General features: G+C 40.7%; 2 protein-coding genes across 7 annotated transcripts in view; both read left to right on the top strand.

Annotated features, from left to right (window-relative positions):
- slc6a5 (solute carrier family 6 member 5) overlaps positions 1 to 3309 on the top strand; it is a 65197-nt gene extending 61888 nt beyond the window's left edge. For all 4 annotated transcript variants that reach the window (XM_072592763.1, XM_072592760.1, XM_072592762.1 and 1 more), the window contains 2 exons: positions 939 to 1106; positions 1221 to 3309. In XM_072592763.1, the coding sequence (XP_072448864.1) occupies positions 939 to 1106; positions 1221 to 1376 (324 nt within the window). In that variant the 3' untranslated portion in view covers positions 1377 to 3309. The remainder of the gene's footprint in view (positions 1 to 938; positions 1107 to 1220) is intronic.
- Positions 3310 to 3376: 67 nt separating this feature from the next.
- The window catches only part of LOC140493827 (protein kinase C-binding protein NELL1-like), a 980593-nt gene continuing 964228 nt past the window's right edge, over positions 3377 to 19741 (top strand). For 2 of the 3 annotated variants that reach the window (XM_072592758.1, XM_072592757.1), the window contains exons 1-3: positions 3377 to 4062; positions 5521 to 5649; positions 9455 to 9605. In XM_072592758.1, the coding sequence (XP_072448859.1) occupies positions 3996 to 4062; positions 5521 to 5649; positions 9455 to 9605 (347 nt within the window). In that variant the 5' untranslated portion in view covers positions 3377 to 3995. The remainder of the gene's footprint in view (positions 4063 to 5520; positions 5650 to 9454; positions 9606 to 19741) is intronic. The other variant, XM_072592756.1, reaches the window with a different exon arrangement.

Below are 19741 nucleotides of genomic sequence, written 5' to 3'. Positions count from 1 at the left end.
TCTTGATGTCACAAGGAATTAAGGGCTACGGGGAGAATGCTGGTAAGTGGAGTTGAAATGCCCATCAGCCATGATTAAATGGCGGAGTGGACTAGATGGGCCACTCCTATGTCTTATGGTCTTACGGTCTTATCAGGGCAGCTACTCATGTTGGGGCACCTTTAGCATTTAAAATACTTATTAGAGTTTTAAAAGGAATAATTTACAAAAAAATCATTAAGTGGCACTCAGTTGTGACTGCTTTAACACAGGCTCCAGTGGAGTACTGAGGATATCTTGCACTATTAGAGTCATCACCTTTCAGGGTTCTTGCCTGCTCTCTGGTGGTCATAATGGATTCCTATTGTACCAATCAGAGAAGATGAAGAGTATAATCCTGATATTTTCTCTCAGTAACATCAGTGAAATAGTTTATCTGATCATTTATCTCATTGTTACTGTTGGGAGTTTGCTGTAAGCAATTTGCTACTGTATTTGTTTTTATTACACTGGGTCAGAGTACTTAATTGACAGTGAAGTCTTTTGGAGTGGACCTAAAGGAGCTAAATAAATAATTTATTGATCAGTGCAAATTGAATAGGCGATGATTAAGTGCATTACATACATTGCGTGAAATATATGTGGGGTGAGATGCTCTTTGGAGAGTCAGTGTGGACTTATTGAGCCAAATGGCCTGCTTCCACACTGTAGGGATACTATGACATTAACATAAGAAGTTCCATATGTCTTGTGAAGGGCAATAGATGAGCATTGAAGGATTTACTGGTCTTTTCCCAGTTTCATTTATATGCTAGCATATTTATAGCCTGGAGTTCATTTTACCTATACATTTGTTGGATTAGAAGTACTTAACAGTTAGTAATTAAAACAACTTGTACAGTTGATGAAGAGTTCATTTTCTGAATCATAAACCTATCTGTATTTCTTTCATTTTCTAGTTCATCCTTTGCTTCAGCTTTTACCAGTGGGAACCCATGACATATGAAAATTACAAATACCCAGCTTGGTCGATGGTGATGGGATGGTTAATGCTGGCCTGTTCTGTCATATGGATCCCTATCATGTTCGTGATTAAGATGCATTTGGCCCCTGGTTCCTTTATAGAGGTATAATGTTTTGCATCTGCGTCTTGAATTTGCAGCTTCATGAATGTCTGTGTTGTGATGAACATTATTTGAATGTTTTGTTTTTAGTTCTGAAATTGTGTTTTACATTTACAGAGGCTTAAGCTGGTGTGCAGTCCCCAACCTGACTGGGGTCCCTTCCTCACTCAGCACCGTGCAGAACGCTACAAGACTATGATGGACCCCCTTGGGACCTCTTCCCTCGGACTCAAACTGCCGCCCAAAGACATGGAATTAGGACCGCAGTTCTAGTATTCACTACCCCTCTACATAGATATATGGACTTAACATACTTTCTTATTTGGATATTTCACCTGTTTTTAGTATACCTGTCCATTCAAAGTATCATATCATCACTTTGAAAATAATTCTATTTATTTTTCCTACTCGCATTTCCTCTCTGCACGGTCTATTCCTTTTCTCTTCAGTTTTCATGCTCCACTTACATTTCCCTTTTGACCTTCCACATTCTTTGTTTTCTATATATTCCCTTCATTCTTTTACTCACACTCCCTCGTTTGTCCATCTCCCCTGCCTTTAGTATGTGATTCTAATCCAGAATTCCTTGACTCTTATTATCTCTTTGTACTGGTCTTCATTTGCCACTCACTTCAGCCTGTTTCCTTAATCCTATCTTCTTCCCAGCCACTCTCCAATTCCGATTTTTCCCGCCCATTTTACTCATAACCCTTTCCTCTCATTCACATAACATACGTTTTGCCTACAGAATCTGTCCTGTGATTTGTGCCTACCAGTTATCTCAATCTATACATTCTAGTTTCCTTATTTACTTTATCTGCAGCTGAAAAAAAGAGTCGTTGTGCAATTCTACTCATGATGTCGCCAAATATTGGAAGAACTTGTAAAAGTAATGCATTGTACAGTCTCTTGATGTTTAACTTTTTTTCCCAATAGAGGCTGGGGTTAATACGTCCACTCCCACCTCTGCAACACCAGGACAATGTTAACTGTTACTGCTCCCAATAATTGGCCAGACTGTATTTTCTTCATACTATGATGTAACCTCTAGTTGTTCATGCTTTAAAAAAAAGTGAGCCGTGTTCATATAGTGCGTAGTAATGGTGTCACGTCCCTCTAAGTATCTTATGAAAAACGTAGAGATGGTGAGCATAGTGTAGTTTTAACCAAAAAAAAACTTCCTTAAAACAATTTAGTCTGAAATTTACAGTAGTTGTCTTCCGGGGATTTTCTGTCAATATTTCTCTGTCTGTCTTCGTGTTAAGAGGGTCTCAGGTAAAATTTACCTTCATAATTTTGCTTATTTTCTGAGTATGATTAATCTTCGTCATATGATTTCATTAATTTCCATCTAGTGTATAGACCTATTTCAGTATTCAAGTCGATCGAAATCCATTTATTGATGTGTTCCCCAATATTTGCTGACCAAACATCAATTATGTTTTGAGTGCATTCTGTTATTGATCATGTATTAATATATAAATATAGAGAGAATATGTATTGGTCATTTTGCACCTTAATGTTAATTGCAATACTTTTTCTCAGTCTTGTTATCCTATAAGCCATCTTCAGGCAGTGGGTACCAAAGACGGGTTGTGTCCGAAAGCTGAGCGAAGCCGGAAGCTGCTGAAGCACATTTTTCTTATTAAGTTTACACATTGTCTTTCCACACATCAGGTTGACCATTGGCCTTATTGATGTGTCCCAGCGTCAGAAATAAAAGTTGTATTTGATGAAACGTAAATAGTGTGACCTATACTTTGCCATATGTAGTAAGTCATTTGTATGTGACATGTGTGGTGTCCTCAGGCACTTTAAGTGGACCTATCTCCGTATAGGTTAATTCCTAATTACTTACGTAATGTCATGTATATTTATGTGCATTCTATATGGGGTACTGCTGCCTATGGATACAGATATGTGCCTCAAATCAGGCCATCAGAATCATTGACTGATCTCACACATTTACAAGTATACATCTAAGTTAATGTAAGTGTCTCATTCCCCTATGCTTGATAGCTATCCTGCGTACGTAATGTGCACGATTCATTTAATAGATCATCATTCTTGAGGCCCTACCTCAGATTTTGTAATTATCTGTATAAACACGATTTAATGCATTATATATTTGCCTCTATGATGTCCAAATTAGAGATTATCCTATAATGTAACTTGAAAAAAAATACAAAATAAATGTCAAATGTCACATGTGTGCTTTCAGTGCGGAAGCGGTGTGTTTATTCTGAGTGGCTGCAATTCAGTGGAACTTGGGACTATACCCAGTGCTTCTGTTCCTCCCTCCACACCCTTGATGGGTTCGATCCGCTGGCATGTTTTCTTGAGGGAGAGGCTGGGTTTGAACGTGCAGGGAGTGTGGATGTTGCAGGATAAGAATGAACTGAATCCAATTTACAGTGAAATTTCTCGACTGGGTTCGGTGACCGGCGGCGCGGTTGGCAATATAAATCTGGAACAGAGGCGTGGGGAGGGAGAGAGGGAGAACTGTCCACGGTGGAGACAACACGGAAGCTGCAGCATCAGCTGAGGGAAGAGCTCTTCTGGAAGAGAAGGAGGGGGTTTGTCCTGGTCAATGTCGGTGGGTGTGCACTAGATTTCGACACCTTCCACACCACCACCGCCCCCATCCCCCCTCCCATCGAGGGTGGACTGCTCCTCGGAGGGACATCAGGCGTTTTTAGGAGCTGGTCAAGTGGCAGACAAACACACACACACACACACACAGACACAGAGCTGCACTGGCCAAGTTCAGACAAGTAAAGTGAGGAAGCAGCTTCGTGCTGTGGCTAACAGTGCATAGATATTTACAAGCATCCAGCAAAGGCAAAACAAACAAACACACAGTCGGCAAATAAAACATCCGAGGACGAGGAAATGTTGCAGCAGAAGCAAATGGATTTAATTGCGATGATTTTAGCTTTCATGATCTCTGCAAAACCAGGTAAGGTTTTAATGGCACCATCGCGCCCTTCTGAAGAAACCGCGGCCCATTTCTTTTACCTTTTGCCTTTCTTGTTTATTGCTGGGAAGTTGTTGTGTTTGGGGAACAGTGTTGGACTGCAGTTTTCGAGGTCAGCTGAACAGACCCCCCTTCTCCCCGCTCCTGCTCCTCTGAAGCGTGTTGATTTCAAATCAAAGGCGAGTTTTTTTCCCCTCCCAAGCCCTTCCCTTCTCCCGTGGAGTTGATTGACCTTATGGGGAGTCAGTCTAATGGAGCTTGACTTGATTTCTCTCTCTGTGATTGTCTTGAGTACAGGCAGTCCGTTAAACACGGGCTCCGCTCGGCTTTTCCTGTTCTCCCCAGACCCTTAGTATTTCCAGCGCCTTAATGTTAGCTGTGCGGGTTGAGAATGCGCACGTTCGTTATTCTGAACATACCGTTTCTCTATTGCAATTATATAGAGTCCCCGTCACTGCTTAGGTTAATTATAGTCAGTGAAATTAAAGTTCAGAAACTGTCCTGTCTGCTCTGATTGGAGTCCACTTGGTGCTCAGCTTTGAAGTCGGCTGGGAATGTCAAGGCTCGCTCACTTTATTTTAATTTTTATTTTAAAAAAATACAGAATTAACTTCATGGGAATTTGTAGTGACACCGGGTTGTGAATCTGCTGCCCTGGCAGTGTAAAGCGTGAAATCCAACCATTCATTCATTAGAATGCGAGATGTCTCGAATCGCTCTGATATTGAGAAGTAAATAAACCAGGGGCTAGCATTAGGTACAACACTTCACTCTCCAAGGTGATAATCCAGCACTGACCTGGGTCAGGTGTATATATGTGTCCGTCTGTGTCCGTGAGTGAATGACAGAGAGGGTGGGGGGAGTCTGTTAACCATTTCTGTCTCTACTTCTTCACGGAAGCAGACTGCGATTCCATCTGCGCGTGGGTTTGAACGGGTGTGTTGGGGATGTAAAAATATTTCACATCGAGCTTATATTAAACTCCATATTGAAGGGTTTTGAAAGCTGCACCAGCAATTCATGAATTAACAACAAGCAAACAAGAAAGTGATTTGAGCTGATTGGATGAGGCTACAGCCTGAAATCTGACAAATGCAGAAACTAAAAACAGAAATTGCTGGAGAAACTCAGCAGACCTGGTAGCATCTGTGGGGAGAGAAGGAAAGTTTTTTTTTACTGTGAAGTTGACTCTGCTGTACGTCAACATCCAACGCTGATTCTGTTAGAACATTGGAAACAGTCAGAAATTGCCGGAGAAACTCAGCAGGTCTGGCAGCATGTGTGCAGAGAAAGCAGAGTTAACCTTTCGGGTTCAATGACCCTTCTTCAAAACAATTAGAGAATCGGTCTTTAATGAGCGAGAGAAAGAGAGAAAAAATGATTTCTTTAAACTTTGCACAGTGCAGCTGCCCTATTGCTAATTCTGTTTTGTTTTTGTAGTCTTAGGGTTTGGAATGGACCCTGACTTGCAAATAGACGTCACCACAGAACTGGAGCTAGATAATGCAAGAACGGGAGTTGCTCAGGTACCAGGATTATATAATAACAGCAGGGCGTATTTGTTTCAAGGTAAATAGGACAACTAAATCAATCATTTTCCTTCACCTCTTTAGCCTTTTCCCACCATCCATATAGCTAGGCTCGCACAGCAGCTCCCCTCCCCCGCTCCCCCATCACATCCCCCCCCATCTCTCTGTTTCTCCCCGTCAGCACTGAGAAACCTTTTTCAGCTAAGTTGTGCTTTCGGTGAAAAGTTAAAGAGCAAACAGGACACGTGTAAAGTGGATTGGTCAAACGAGACACACACAGACACAGAAGTTCAGAAACAAAGGGGGATTCAAGGCACTAGCCTTCAAATCATCATGGTGGTCACAGATGGAACCTCTTTGATGAATGACGTCAAATTTATCATATTTTATTGATAAGTTTTACGATGTTTTGCTGAAGTAAGCAAAAGGCACACAGATTTTAAACAAAAATCACTATTGTGCTAAACAGTAAAGGGTTGCAGTATGCATATATATGATTTTAAGTCATAGAAATGTACAGCACAGAAATAAATCCTTCACTCGAACATGACCAGATATCCTAAATAAATCTAGTCCTATTTGGCCTATATCCTTCCAAACCCTTCCTATTCGTATACCCATTCAGATGCCTTTTCAATGCTGTAATTTTACCACCCTCCACCACTTGTTCTGGCAGCTCATTCCATACATGTCCCATCCTCTGTGTGGAAAAAGTTGCCCCTTAGGTCACTTTTAAATCTTTCTTCTCTCACCATAAACCTATGTCCTCTAGTTCTGGATTCCCCTATACTGGGAAAAAGATTTTGGCAATCCGCCCTATCCGTGCCCCTCATGATTTTATAAACCTCTAAAGGTCACCCTTCAACCTCTGATGTTCCAGGTTTGGTAGCCCCAGTCTTTTCAAGCTCTCCTTTATAGCTCAAACCCACCAGCATTGGCAACATCCTTGTAAATCTTTACTGTACCTTTTCAAGTTTAACAACATCCTTCCTATAACAAGGAAAGCAGAAATGAATGCAATATTCCAAAAGTAGCCTAACCAATGTCCTGTACACCCACAACATCACCTCCCAACCCCTATACTCAATGCACTGACCAATAAGGGCAAGTATACCAAATGCCTTCTTCACTATCCTGTCTAACTGTGACTTCGTCTTCAAGGAACAATGAACCTGCACTCCAAGGCCTGTTTGTTCAGCATCATTCCCAGGGGCTATACCGTGAAATATATAAGTTTAGCTCTGATATGCCTTTCCAAAATGCAGCACCTCACATTTATCTAATTTTATTAAGTAAAGGGTAAGGGAGATGCTGAGGCTGTTGGACTTTTCACCTCGTGCTTTCCTTCTTGTGGTTAGTAATGAATTGATGGATTAAATGTCCGGATCCTCCAGTAACTGATGGAAGTGAGACTACATTTCAGTTTGCTTGCTCTGTTTTCATGCTCTTTTCAAATCCACAGAGGATCTGGTAAAATTGAGATTGAAGCAGTGCATTTGGGTCACCTTGTACCATGGCTTTTGACATTGCATCATATGTAAAATAGGTCAGAATCTGATTTGTCAAAATGACATTGCACAGAAACTGGATGGATTTTACTTTCCCTGCCTGGCAGACTGCTGTAATCTAACCTGTAAGCTTTCCAAAAATAATGTACATTTCATGTGGGTGCAGCAACTGATTTAACTTGATTGCTGAACCCTGCTGAGAGTCCAGGGGATAGGAGGCAGAGCATTTTATACACCAGTGCACAAAACACATAAGATCCGAAAGGGTCATGGCGTAAAGGTGAAGTCGCCATAGCTGTATTAGACTAGAGGGTTGCTGTTAGAGAGAGCGAGAGAGAGAGAGAGAGATGAATGGTGGTGGTGGAACCTGAGGGTCACCCTGCCTCAGGGAGAGGTTGAGAAGGAAAGTCCTTCATGGTAACCTCAGTCAGTGCAGGAATTGCACCCACACTGTCGACATCAATTTGCATTGTAAACCAGCTGTCCAGCTAGCTGAGCTAACCAAACCTTGGTCTTCTCATGGTGGATGTGCAAAGGATGTTTCCTCTCAGGGGAAAATCTAGGAACTAGCGGTCACTGTTTAAAAATCAGGGGTGTCCATTTTATAACAGGGATGAAGTTTTTTTTTGCAGAGGGTCACGTGTCTTTGTAAATCTCTTCCTCAAAAAGTGATTGGAAGTAGAATCCCTGAATATTTGTAAGCTGGAAATAGATTCTTCATAAGTAAGGGATTGGAAGGTTATTCAGCAGAAAAGAAGGATTGAAGATTAAAATCAGATTAGCCACTGCCTCACTGAATGATGGAAGGGACCCAAGGAGCTAAATGGCCTCATTCTGCCCCTAATTCCTGTATTTGGATAATGATAAATGGAGTCTAAACAAAGTTGTGTGATTGCTTTAATGCCTAAGATTTGAAATCAAGCTTTCACTCATGAAAATTTCTGCTGGCATGTGAAGAATCATCATTCCGTTGCAATAATCTCCCATAATTGTACTCTTTTTGGCTTTCATTCTAAGGGTTAATTACAAAGGGTTAATTCAGTATAACTACTCAAAATATTTACTTATCCTTATATTTGTCGAATTTTGCTTAGGCCCAAAAGACTGATGTTTTCAAGTTTTACATATAAATGTGTGCAATGTTTAAATTCATGAACACCCAGAACTGTTTTGATTGTCCAAGCAACACTGGGAGGGGTTTCTGTTATTTGTCCTCATTTACATCTTAGAGAAAAATATATACTCTTTGAGCCTGATGCTCTCACTGTTTTGAATTGGTTGAACTTCCCAGGGACTAGAGACAGGGCACTGAGAACTCACCACCTTTCATACAATCATCACAGAATAATTTTCAATGATGAATTTCATCCTAGATATAATGTTCATCCAGCAGGCTTATAATTAACACAGAAAATCTGAAGGCTGGATTGTGAATCCCTTCTTAAATTAATCTGAACAGACAATCACTAATCAAGATTGGAGTTATTATTAGCAGCAGATGTTAAAAGTGATTGAGCAGATGTCATGAGAGAGCCATCCTTCATTTGTAGGGCTGGTTCTTTGCCGTCTTCTTTGTTGAATTCATGTTGAAGTGAGCCATAGCAAGCATGAAACAGAGAAAATGCACTTATGACATTCCTGTTCCCAGGTGCTGAATATCTAAAACATAATTGGCAGTATGCAGCAAAAGACTCTCCTGCTTCAAGGGATTTCAGTTCAGCCTTTTTCTCATTCATCAACTTGTATCGACAATTCTGTAAACAGTCAATAAATCTAAATTTTCCAGACAAAGCTCTGCATTGATACAAATGAGAAACTGGCGCGCCATCTTTAAACAAACCGGCTGCAAAGTTTGACAAAGGAATTCCTGATTTCAAAATTGAAAATTGACTGCACACTGCCAATAATAAAAAAAAAATCACTTGGAACTATTGGTGAATAATTTTACACACTTTCATAACAGATGAGGACTGAATGTCCTGAATAAGTATGTAAATATCCCTCCATTGTGTATTGTGATCTGAATGTCATACAAGAATTGATTCATCAATTCATCTCATTCTATGTACCTATTTTATAGATTTATGCAAAAGCCTTTGAGCTTTATTATTCAATGTTGTTGAGCTACTCACAATATATTCATAAATGCATATGGAGATGTGGTTGCTGAACAGATACACGTTAATTATTTCCAAATGTTGGAAAGTAAATAGCGAGAGAGCTTTATTCCGGGCCTTCTGAGGAGATCAGCAGTGGGGGATGGCAGGGGAATAGTATTGGATGATTGTGTCATATGGCTTGTGTTGTGACTGATTGATTGTACTTGTTTCCCTTCAGATGTGGAGAGACAAATACAGGCGGCTCCACACGTTGCAGAGAAAGTGATTCAGCTGCTTAGAAATAAAAGCGAGTTCACAATTGTAGCCACGGTCCAACAAAACATTTTGACGTCTGGGGTCATCCTGTCCATCCATGAGTCTGATCTCAGGTAGAGTAATGTACAGCACACTCTATGAATATATGAATGATAATGTTAAGAAGCAAGCCTGCAAACTGTTGGTTAACATTATATAGGCTTCATAAGTTAAATGATATTCTTCAAACTGTGCAGATTTTGGGTGAAAATGGGCCATTGGAAACATTTCCATGGTTTAAGACCCAATATGATTTGTTAGCTGTGGCTTCAATGGAGTCAACCCTTGGATGCAACAATGTCACTCACTGGATTGATTTTGTACCATCTTGTGTGTGTCAAGTGCAAAATAACAGCTTGTTTTTCAGAGGATTGCAAGGTAATAGATAATGAAGGTTGTATACGTTACCATAAAGTGTGCAGGTATTGCTCTCTCCATTTACTATTCTCACCTTAATCTTGAGTATTGGTTGCTGATGTGTCTCTCCCTGTTCATTTGATGCTTACTACTTTAGCTACAGTGCTAAAGGGTACTTTTACAATCTATATTTCGGAAGTTTGGTTGAGGGTTAGTGACTTTCCTGTCCCCATAGTTACACTGCCGAAACATAGTCTTTTTCTCCAGACAACAGAAGCTTGCAGAGTAAGAAAGACAGAAGTCTTTTATTTCTGTAGTGCTGTCCCAACCACGGGGCATACCAAAGCATTTTACAGCCAATTGATTACTTTTGAAGTGCAATGACTGTTGTAATTTAGGAAATTGGCTGCTAATTTGTATAGCAAGCTCCCACAAAGAACATTCTGATAAATGATCAAATGATAGTCACAATGAGAGGTAATTATTCGTCGAGATACCAAAATTTCAAAGAGTAATAGGGTATGGAAGCTTTACTGTCAATGCAGGGGAGAATACAACCTCGGTTTAATCCTTTATCCAAAGGACAGTATTGGTGATACTGTTACAATTCCTCAGTTCTGCACTGTAACATCAGTTTACATTACTGACTCTGGTTTCCTCAGACTGACAGGTGAGATAGCCATCACTGAGCCAAGGTTGATCTAAATAGAATTATGTTTCAATTCTGCTAACCAAACAGAGCAGCCAATCTTAGCAATGCAACTACAGAAGGTGGATCACTGATTTGAGACATAGATTGCGAATGAAGGGAAATGTACTGGGTACAGCCTACACACTGTGTGATCAACAATATTTCCAGGTGATGCTCTCCTTTTTTTTAAACATTTTCAAACCATGTACTGTCAGTGTTTGGAGTCAAGATTAGAGTGGTGCTGGAAAAGCACAGCAGGTCAGGCAGCATTCAAGGAACAGGAAAATCGAGGATTTGGGCAGGAGCCCTTCATCAGGATTCCTCTAATCCCCAGCATCTGCAGTCCTCACTTTTGCCCTGTCAGTGTTTCGAGCCCATGAAAAAGTGATTAGGACATGCTTGTTTTTCTTTTATTTTGTTGATCTCCACTTACTGCACTCAGTAAAATGTGAATTCCCCCAGTTCTCTGATGTTCACTGATGTTGGACAGTGTTGAAAAAAGTCTCAGCCTCTCCTTGTAACTCAAACCCTTGTATGGCTCTGACTGTGTTGTGTACACAACTGTTTTTGATTTTATTCTAACAATGTAGAAATGCCTAAGCTTGCTGCATAGTTGTGTTCAGACTTGTAGGACAATGGATTGTTTTACAGTCATTAAATAATGCCAAGTGATGAATAGAAATTGTCATTATTTGTTATAGCAAGGTCGATGTAATTGTTGCAGTCTATTTTGGAACCGCAAATGATCAGCATTCCGCAGAAAAGAAATAGACAATTCTCCTACTCTTAAAGAAGGCTGGCAGAATTCACTGTTCATACTTGAATTCTGTTTCATCATTCTGAATTATAATATGTTGAGGTCACGTCATCAGAAATCTGCAGTGATTATACTGATGACTATTTCATGTATTAATAAAATAATCTCTTATGTGTCAGTGACTGTAAATTTCAGGCAGTATTTACTCGTTCTGAAATCCACATCCTAGGAGCTTTGCCTGTTAAAACATTGGAAAATCTTGATATAAGAAGAGACCTAGTGTTTTATTTTAATCACTGAAAGGTGATACAGGTGCAGCAAGCAATTCAGAAGTCAAAAGTTGTGTTGTCTTTGTCGCAAGAGGATTTGTGTAGTGAAGAGGTTTTTCTTCAGTTGTATTAGGACGAGACTGCACCATATAGAAGCATAGAAAATAATAGCAGGAATTGGCCATTTGGCCCTTCATTCAATGTGATCATAGCTGATCATCCACCTCAATACCCTGTTCCTGCTTTCTCCCCAGACCCTTTGATCCCTTCAGCCCAAAGAGCCATATTTAACTGCTTCTTATAAACATTCATTATTTTGGCCTCAACAATTTTCTGTGGCAGAGAATTCCACAGAGCATCTCACCACTCTTTGGGTGAAGAAATGTTCCCTCATGTCAGTTCTAAATGGCCTACATCACATCCTTAAACTGTGAGCCCTGGTTCTGGAGTTTCTGCTCAATGGGAACATCTTTATCCTGTCAGGTTTGGATGGGTTCTGGTTTATAACTGGAATATTGTATGCCGTTTTGGTGCCCTTGCCTAATGAAAGACCTGCTTGTCATAATATGTTGAGGTCACGTCATCAGAAATCTGCAGAGATGATACTGTGTTGACTATTTTATGGATTAATAAAATAATGTCTTTATGTATCAGTGACTGTAAGTTTCAGGCAGTGTTTACTCATTCTGAAATCCACACCCCAGGAGTTTTGACTGTTAAAACTCAATCCTGGAATGGTGAAACTGTCCTACAAGGAACTACTGAGGAAACTGGACCTGTACACTCAGAATAAAGGACAAGCCATTTAGGACTGAGATGAGGAGGAATTTATTTGCTCAGTGGATGGAGAATTTTTGGCATTTTCTACTCCAGAGGCTGCATAAGCTCAGTCATTGAGAATGTTCAAGACTGAGACCAATAGCTTTCTTGTTATGAATGACAACAAGGGATCTTAGGATAGCATGAGAGTATGACATTGAGAGAGCTGATGGTCATTGGTATGACATTGAGAGCCATGGTCTTGAATGGTGGAGCAGGCTTGAGGGCTGAATGGCCTACTTTTCCTCCTCCATTTCTATGGTGTATTCATTGCCACACAAGCCTGAACCGTAGAGATTGAGAATGCAGTCGGAGATTTGTCGACAATCTAATGATGCCAATATTTTTGATTGCTGAATATAGATAAGCTCAGTAGTTTTTCAGTTCAGATTAAAACGTGAGTTGATGTTTTACAGCTGTTTCCCCACACTGTCATCCACTATTAACTTGTAGATGTCATTCCCCAAGTATTTGTAGTTCATAACAGCTTTGGATTTCCAAGGGGCAAATTTTATCCATCCAATTATTAAAATACAATCCAAATGTAAGTTTGATTTGAGTTATTATTGTCATATGTACCTAGGTACAGTGAAAAGTTTTGTGTTGCATGCAGTGCAGGCAGATCATACCATACAATTATCATAGGGTGATAGAACAGAGAGAGAAATATGGCAGCAAAGAAGGTACACATAATAAACCAAGATCAACATTAGATTTGAGAGGTCCATTCGGAACTCTAAAAAAAGTGGGGAAGAAGCTGCTCTTGAATCTGTCAGTACGTGCTTCTAAACTTTTGTAGCTTCTGCCTGACCGAAAAGGTTGGAAGAGATTATAACTGGGGTGGGAAGGGTCTTTGATGTTGGCTGCGTCTCCAAGGCAGTGAGAAGTATAGGTGGAGTCAATGGATGGAAGGTGACAAAAACAGAAATTGCTGGAAAAACTCAGCAGGTCTGGCAGTATCCGTAGAGAGAAATTAGAGGTAACGTTTTGGCTAGAGTATTTCTTCTTCAGAACTGGTACTGACTTACCAACTAGAAGAAAGAGAATATTCTTCTTCACCCTGTCAAAATTGTTCATAAGTTTGAACACCTGAATAAGATCACTTCTTAATCTGCTCTGCTGCTAGGAAAATAACCCCAATTTCTCTAATTTGTCCTTGTATCTAAAATCCCTCATTCCTAGGATCATTTTTGTACATATTCATTTAATTCTCTCCAGACCTTTACCAGCCTTCTTGAAATAAGATGCCAAGAACTGGATGCAATACTCCAAATATGGTCTGACCAATGATTTGTCGAGGTGAAGCATCACTTCCTTGCCTTGATACTTTATATCCCAATTTGTAAACCCAAAGATCCTACAAGCTCTTTAACAACTGTTTCTATTTGCCTAGTCACCATTAGAGCAATATGCTCATGAACCCCATGTCCCTCTGCTCCTGTACCCCACCTCAATTTTGTACCATCAAGCCTGTATTGTCTCTCAGTGCTGCTTCAACCAACATTCCCTAACATTCTTCTGCACCGAAATTCATCTTCCAGGCATTTGCCCATTTGATCAATTTGTCAATGTCCCTCAAAAGTCACTTAGTTTCTCCCCAGCTTAGTATCATCTGCAAATTCAGAGATTCTGCCCTCAACATCCATCTGCAAATCATTTATATAAATCAGAAAAAAAAACAAGGGTCCCAGTACTGATCCCTGGGGAACACTGCTTTCAACTCTTCTCCAATCTAAGATATGTCCATTTGTATTCGCCATCTGTTTCCTACTTTTATCCAACTTCGAATCCATGCTGCCATCAATCTCAAACATTTCTAATTGCTAACCAACCTGCCATGCGGCACCGAATCAAATACTTTCAGCAAGTAGAAACAAACAACATTCACAGCATACCCTTATCCACTGCCTGTATCACCTTGTCAAAGAACTTAATTAGATTTGTCAGGCATGATCTGCCCTTGATAAAGCCATGTTGACTGACTTGCACTAACATATTTTCCTTTAAGTGTACAATTACCTTGTCCTATGTCCTATTAGTTTTTCCAATTTGGAGATGCCGGTGTTGGACTGGGGTGTACAAAGTTAAAAATCACACAATACCCAGGTTAAAGTCCAACAGGTTTAAAACTAGTGCTTCCAATTAAAGAGGCTGAACAAGCTGGGGCTGTTTTCCCTGGAGCGTCGGAGTCTGTGTAGAGTTTGCACATTCTCCCTGTGTCTGTGTGGGTTTTCTCTGGGTGTTCTGGTTTTCTCCCACAATCCAAAAATGTGCCAGTTAGGTGAATTGGCCATTCTAAATTGTCCCTAGTGTTCAGGGATGTGTAGGTTAGGTGTATTAGTCAGGGTAAGTTTAAAGTAATAGGGTAGGGAAATGCATCTGGATGGGTTACTCTTCGGAGGTCCAGTGTGGACTTGTTGGGCCGAAGGGTCTGCTTCCACATTGTAGGGATTCTGTGACTTCCTCTGGCAGCTCATTCCATACATACACCACCCTGTGCATGAGGAAGTTGCCCCTCAGGTCCTTTTAAATATTTCCTCTCACATTAAACCTGTGCCCTCTGGTTTTGGACTCCCCCATTCTCAGCAAAATAAATTGGCTATTCACCCTATCCATGCCCCTCATGACTTTATAAACCTCGATTAAGGTCAGCCTCCGACACTCGAGGGGAAAAAGATGCCCCAGCCTATTCTGCCTCTCCCTATAACTCAAGCCCTCCAGTCCCGGCACTATCCTTGTAAATACTGCAGATTTTCATAATTGCTTCGAAATGCTTTCTTCTGTTTCTTCCCCACTACTTGGAGGTCTCTACTAAATATCCAGCGAGGTCACAACTCACTTTCTGTTTCTTATTTACAACCATATAGATTCTAATTCAGGAATTGCACCTTGTTCAAAGGTAATGACCATAAGACCATAAGACATAGGAGTGGAAGTAAGGCCATTCGGCCCATCGAGTCCACTCCGCCATTCAATCATGGCTGATGCGCATTTCAGCTCCACTTGCCAGCGTTCTCCCCGTAGCCCTTAATTCCTCTAGACAACAAGAACCTATCAATCTCGGCCTTGAAGACATTTAGCGTCCCGGCTTCCACTGCACTCCGTGGCAATGAATTCCAATGATAGTCTCTCTAACCAAGACTGCTATACCTTCTCATGTTTTATCACCCTGTTTCCACTGAAAGCCTTGTAACCTGAGGTGTTAAAGTATCTAGTCCTGTTGTGGCTTGATCCATGTTTCTGTCAATGCTACTGTGTCATAGCCCCCAGAGACAGTTCTGCTTCTAGTTCCTCAGTCTTGATCACTGCTTTCTGTGCATTTACATACACACAGCTTAACCCTGTCCTTATGTCATTCTTGCCCAATCAGACCATTTCGTTCCTGTCAACACTCAAACCATCTCTCACTTTCTTTTCCCCATTGCCCATCTTGTCTGTTTTGTCTCTCTGGTACTTCTAAAACTGGGCCATTGGTCAACTCCCCACCACCCCTCCCCCGCCTTACAAGTTTAAATTCACCCCATGACGCTATTCATTTCCCCCTACTGCCATTTGCCAATGAAGCCATGATTGGTGAGAAAGTTAAGTTGTAATGGGGAGGTCGAGAGTCAGCAAGTAGACAAGTGAGTGAGTGGGCAAAAAGTTTAGCGGATGGAGTATCACATGGGGAACTGTGAACTGGTCCACTCATGGGGGGAATAGAAAAACAGTATGCTACTTAAACAGAGAAATTGCAGAACTCCGTGATACAGTGGGAACAGGGCGGGTCCTGATACATGTATGACATAAAATTAAATGCAGGTGCAGTAAGTGATTAGGATACAATTGGAACATTACCATTGTAGGGGGAAAGGGACATAAAAGTTGGGATATTTTTCTGCAGCTGTGGAATACACTGGTGAGATCATATTTGGAGTACTGTTTACGGTTTTGGTCTCCTTATTTGAAAACATATATAATTGCTTGAAAAGCAGTTCAGAGATTTTTCACTTGACTCATTCCTCGGATCAAGGGCTTATCTTTTGCACAAAGGTTGAACATTTTGGACCTGTGTTCCTCATGGGGGCAATCTAAATCTCATAGTTTTAAGTTAAGGGGGAGCAGACTTAAAACAGAGATGAGGAGAAATGACTTCTCTCAAAGGGTGGTGAATCTGGTGTGGTGGATGCTGGAATATTGACTAAATTTGAGGAGATAGACAGATTTTTAATTAGTAATATATTGAAGGGCTATGGAGAGTGGGCAGGAAAGTGGAGCTAAAGCCAAAATGAGATCAGCCATGATCGTATAAAATGCTGGAGCAGGCTCGAGGGGCTGAATGAAGGGCTCTTGCCCAAAACGTCGATTCCTGATGAAGGACTTTTGCTCAAAACGTTGATTTTCCTGCTCCTCAGATGCTGCTTGATCTGCTGGGCTTTTCCAGCACCACTCTAATCTTGACTTTAATCTCCAACATCTGCAATACCCACTTTCGCCTCAAGGGGCTGAATGGCCTACTCCTGCTCCTAGTTTTTAATGTTCTGAAAGAGTTCAGAATGAGGGAATGAAGCCTATAAACGTTTAAAGGGATTGGATAGAGAGGATGTTTCCTTTTGTGGGGTACTAAAACAGGGGAACATCATTTAAGAATAAGGCAGAGATGAAATTTTTTTTCCAAGAGGAAAATTTTTTTTTCCAAAATTTTTAGAACATGGAGTTCCTTAACCCAGAAGGTGTTGGAGGCTGGGTCATTAAATTTAATCAAGGTTAAAAGATAGATTTTTGATAAACGAGGAGCCAACGTTATGGGAAGGGAATGGCAGGAGACTGAAGCCGAGACCACAATGAAAGCAGCCACGACTATATTAAATAGTAGAGCAGATCTAAAGAGCCAAATGGCCAATTACTGGTCTAATGTCCTACCTTCTGTGTTCTATACGAAGTGATGTTGTTTAATTTATATCAAAACTTCATGTGCAAATAGATACTAAAATAATTTGTGATAGAAAGTTTGGATTCAAAGCACTCCCCCAGTGGGAAATTCAAACCACTATCCAATCTATGCCTTTCCCAAAAAATAAAATTGTGTAGGATTTTGAATGGCCAAACATTCTATCTCAATCCTGTAGTTTTCTCAGGATGGGTTCAGTTATAATGATTATTACTCCCAGCCATTCCCACTCAGCCAAAGATGCATCTTCTATCCAAGAAAATTGCTTGCAGTTCCTAGACTTCCTTCTCTCTCTTGTTTCTTCCCCACCAACACCACCACCCCCCCCTCCCCCAACACCAACTCCACAGAGTAACTATTTTGGTCTCGCATGAGACTGAATTAATTTGGCATTGATTATAGTTGGCTGTACCTGAAATGAAATCTCACACAAATCAGTGAGATGAAAGCATCTGGCAACAATTCTCAAATCATTATTCATGTGGAGAATGAACAGGGGCTTCATGCACAGTACCCAGCCAGAGATGAGTCCAATTAGAGTTTGACTGACAAATGGCTATGGAACAAAAGGGAGGAAATAATTAAATTAAACCAGCTTGCTGGGTTCCACAAGAATGTGTAAAACCTGCAGGAAAGCAAGTTGCACATTCAAAAACATGAAATGAATGAAGACGGAGATTTGTATGAATGGGATCACTTCCACAACTAATCATGGAAAAGTTGAAAGAAAGAGAAAGTAAGTGAACTTCGTGCTTCAGACATAATTCTTTGAAGTTTGTGTCACATATAGACTGGGTAGTTAAAAAGGTGTTTAGCATGCTTGCCTTCATTGCTCAGCCCTTTTAAGTATAGGGGTTGGGAAGTCATTGTTGCAGTGTACAGGACATTGATGAGGCATCTTCTGGAATACTGTGTCCAGTTCTTGTCAGTCAGTTATAAGAAGGATATTTTTAAGCTGGAGAGGGTTCAGAAGAGATTTACCTGGATGTTGCCACTTCTGGAAGGCTTGAGTTATAAAGAAAGGCTGGGACATTTTTCATTAGAGTATAGGAGGTTGAGGGGTGACCTTATAGAAGTTTACAAAATCTTGAGGGGCATGGTTTGGTTAATGGTAAATGTCTTTTCTCTAGGATGGGGGATTTCAATGCTTGAGGGCACATTTTTAAGGTGAGAGGAGAGAGATTTTAAAAAAGACATGAGGGACAAATTCTTTTACTCAGGAGGTGGTTTGAACTTCCTGAGGAAGTGGTGGATGTGGGCGCATTTAAAAGACATTTGGATAAGTACATATGGGCCAGGAGCAGGCAGGTGGGACGACTTTATTTTGGGATTATTTTCGGTATGGACTGGTTGGACTGAAGGGTCTGTTTCTGTTCTCTGCTATATGTACAAAAGCAAAATACGTTGGATGCTGGAAATCTGATTTAAAACCAGAGATTTTCTGCAAGCCCTCAACAAGTCAGGTAGCACCTGTAAAGTGAGACACAGTTAATGATTCAGGCTGAAGAACATTCAAAAAAGTAAAGTAGTTGCCCTTAAACATAAGCTAACACATTTGAACAACATTTTCCAGTTTAATTGTATCAGGACAGATTAAAAGAAACAGTGACTTATTTCAGTACCTTTTCCCATATGGAGTTTGTTTTTTGTTGCATCTCTATAATAATTCATATTTGGCACCTTTATGTAATAAAACATCTCAAGGCATTTTGCAGCAGGGGCTTTATGAATCAAAATATGACACCAGGCTGCATGAGGGATATATTAAGTCGAAGACCATAAGACCATAAGACATAGGAGTGGAAGTAAGGCCATTCGGCCCATCGAGTCCACTCCGCCATTCAATCATGGCTGCTGGGCACTTCAACTCCACTTACCTGCATTCTCCCCGTAGCCCTTAATTCCCCGAGACAACAAGAATCTATCAATCTCTGCCTTGAAGACATTTAGCATCCCGGCCTCCACTGCACTTTGCGGCAATGAATTCCACAGGCCCACCACACTCTGGCTGAAGAAATGTCTCCGCATTTCTGTTCTGAATTTACCCCCTCTAATTCTAAGGCTGTGTACACGGGTCCTAGTCTCCTCACCTAACGGAAACAATTTCCTAGCATCCACCCTTTCCAAGCCATGTATTATCTTGTACGTCTCTATTAAGTCTCCCCTTAATCTTCTAAACTCCAATGAATACAATCCCAAGATCCTCAGCCTTTCCTCATATGTTAGACCTACCATTCCAGGGATCATCCGTGTGAATCTCTGCTGGACACGTTCCAGTGCCAGTATGTCTTTCCTGAGGTTTCGGGACCAAAACTAGACACAGTACTCCAAATGGGGCCTAACCAGAGCTTTATAAAGTCTCAGTAGCACAATGGTGTTTTTATATT

Source organism: Chiloscyllium punctatum, chromosome 22 (genome assembly GCF_047496795.1).
Source record: "Chiloscyllium punctatum isolate Juve2018m chromosome 22, sChiPun1.3, whole genome shotgun sequence".
Classification (NCBI taxonomy): domain Eukaryota; kingdom Metazoa; phylum Chordata; class Chondrichthyes; order Orectolobiformes; family Hemiscylliidae; genus Chiloscyllium; species Chiloscyllium punctatum.
The sequence above is the reverse complement of the archived record's forward strand: the minus strand, read 5'-3'. Positions and strand labels throughout refer to the sequence as shown.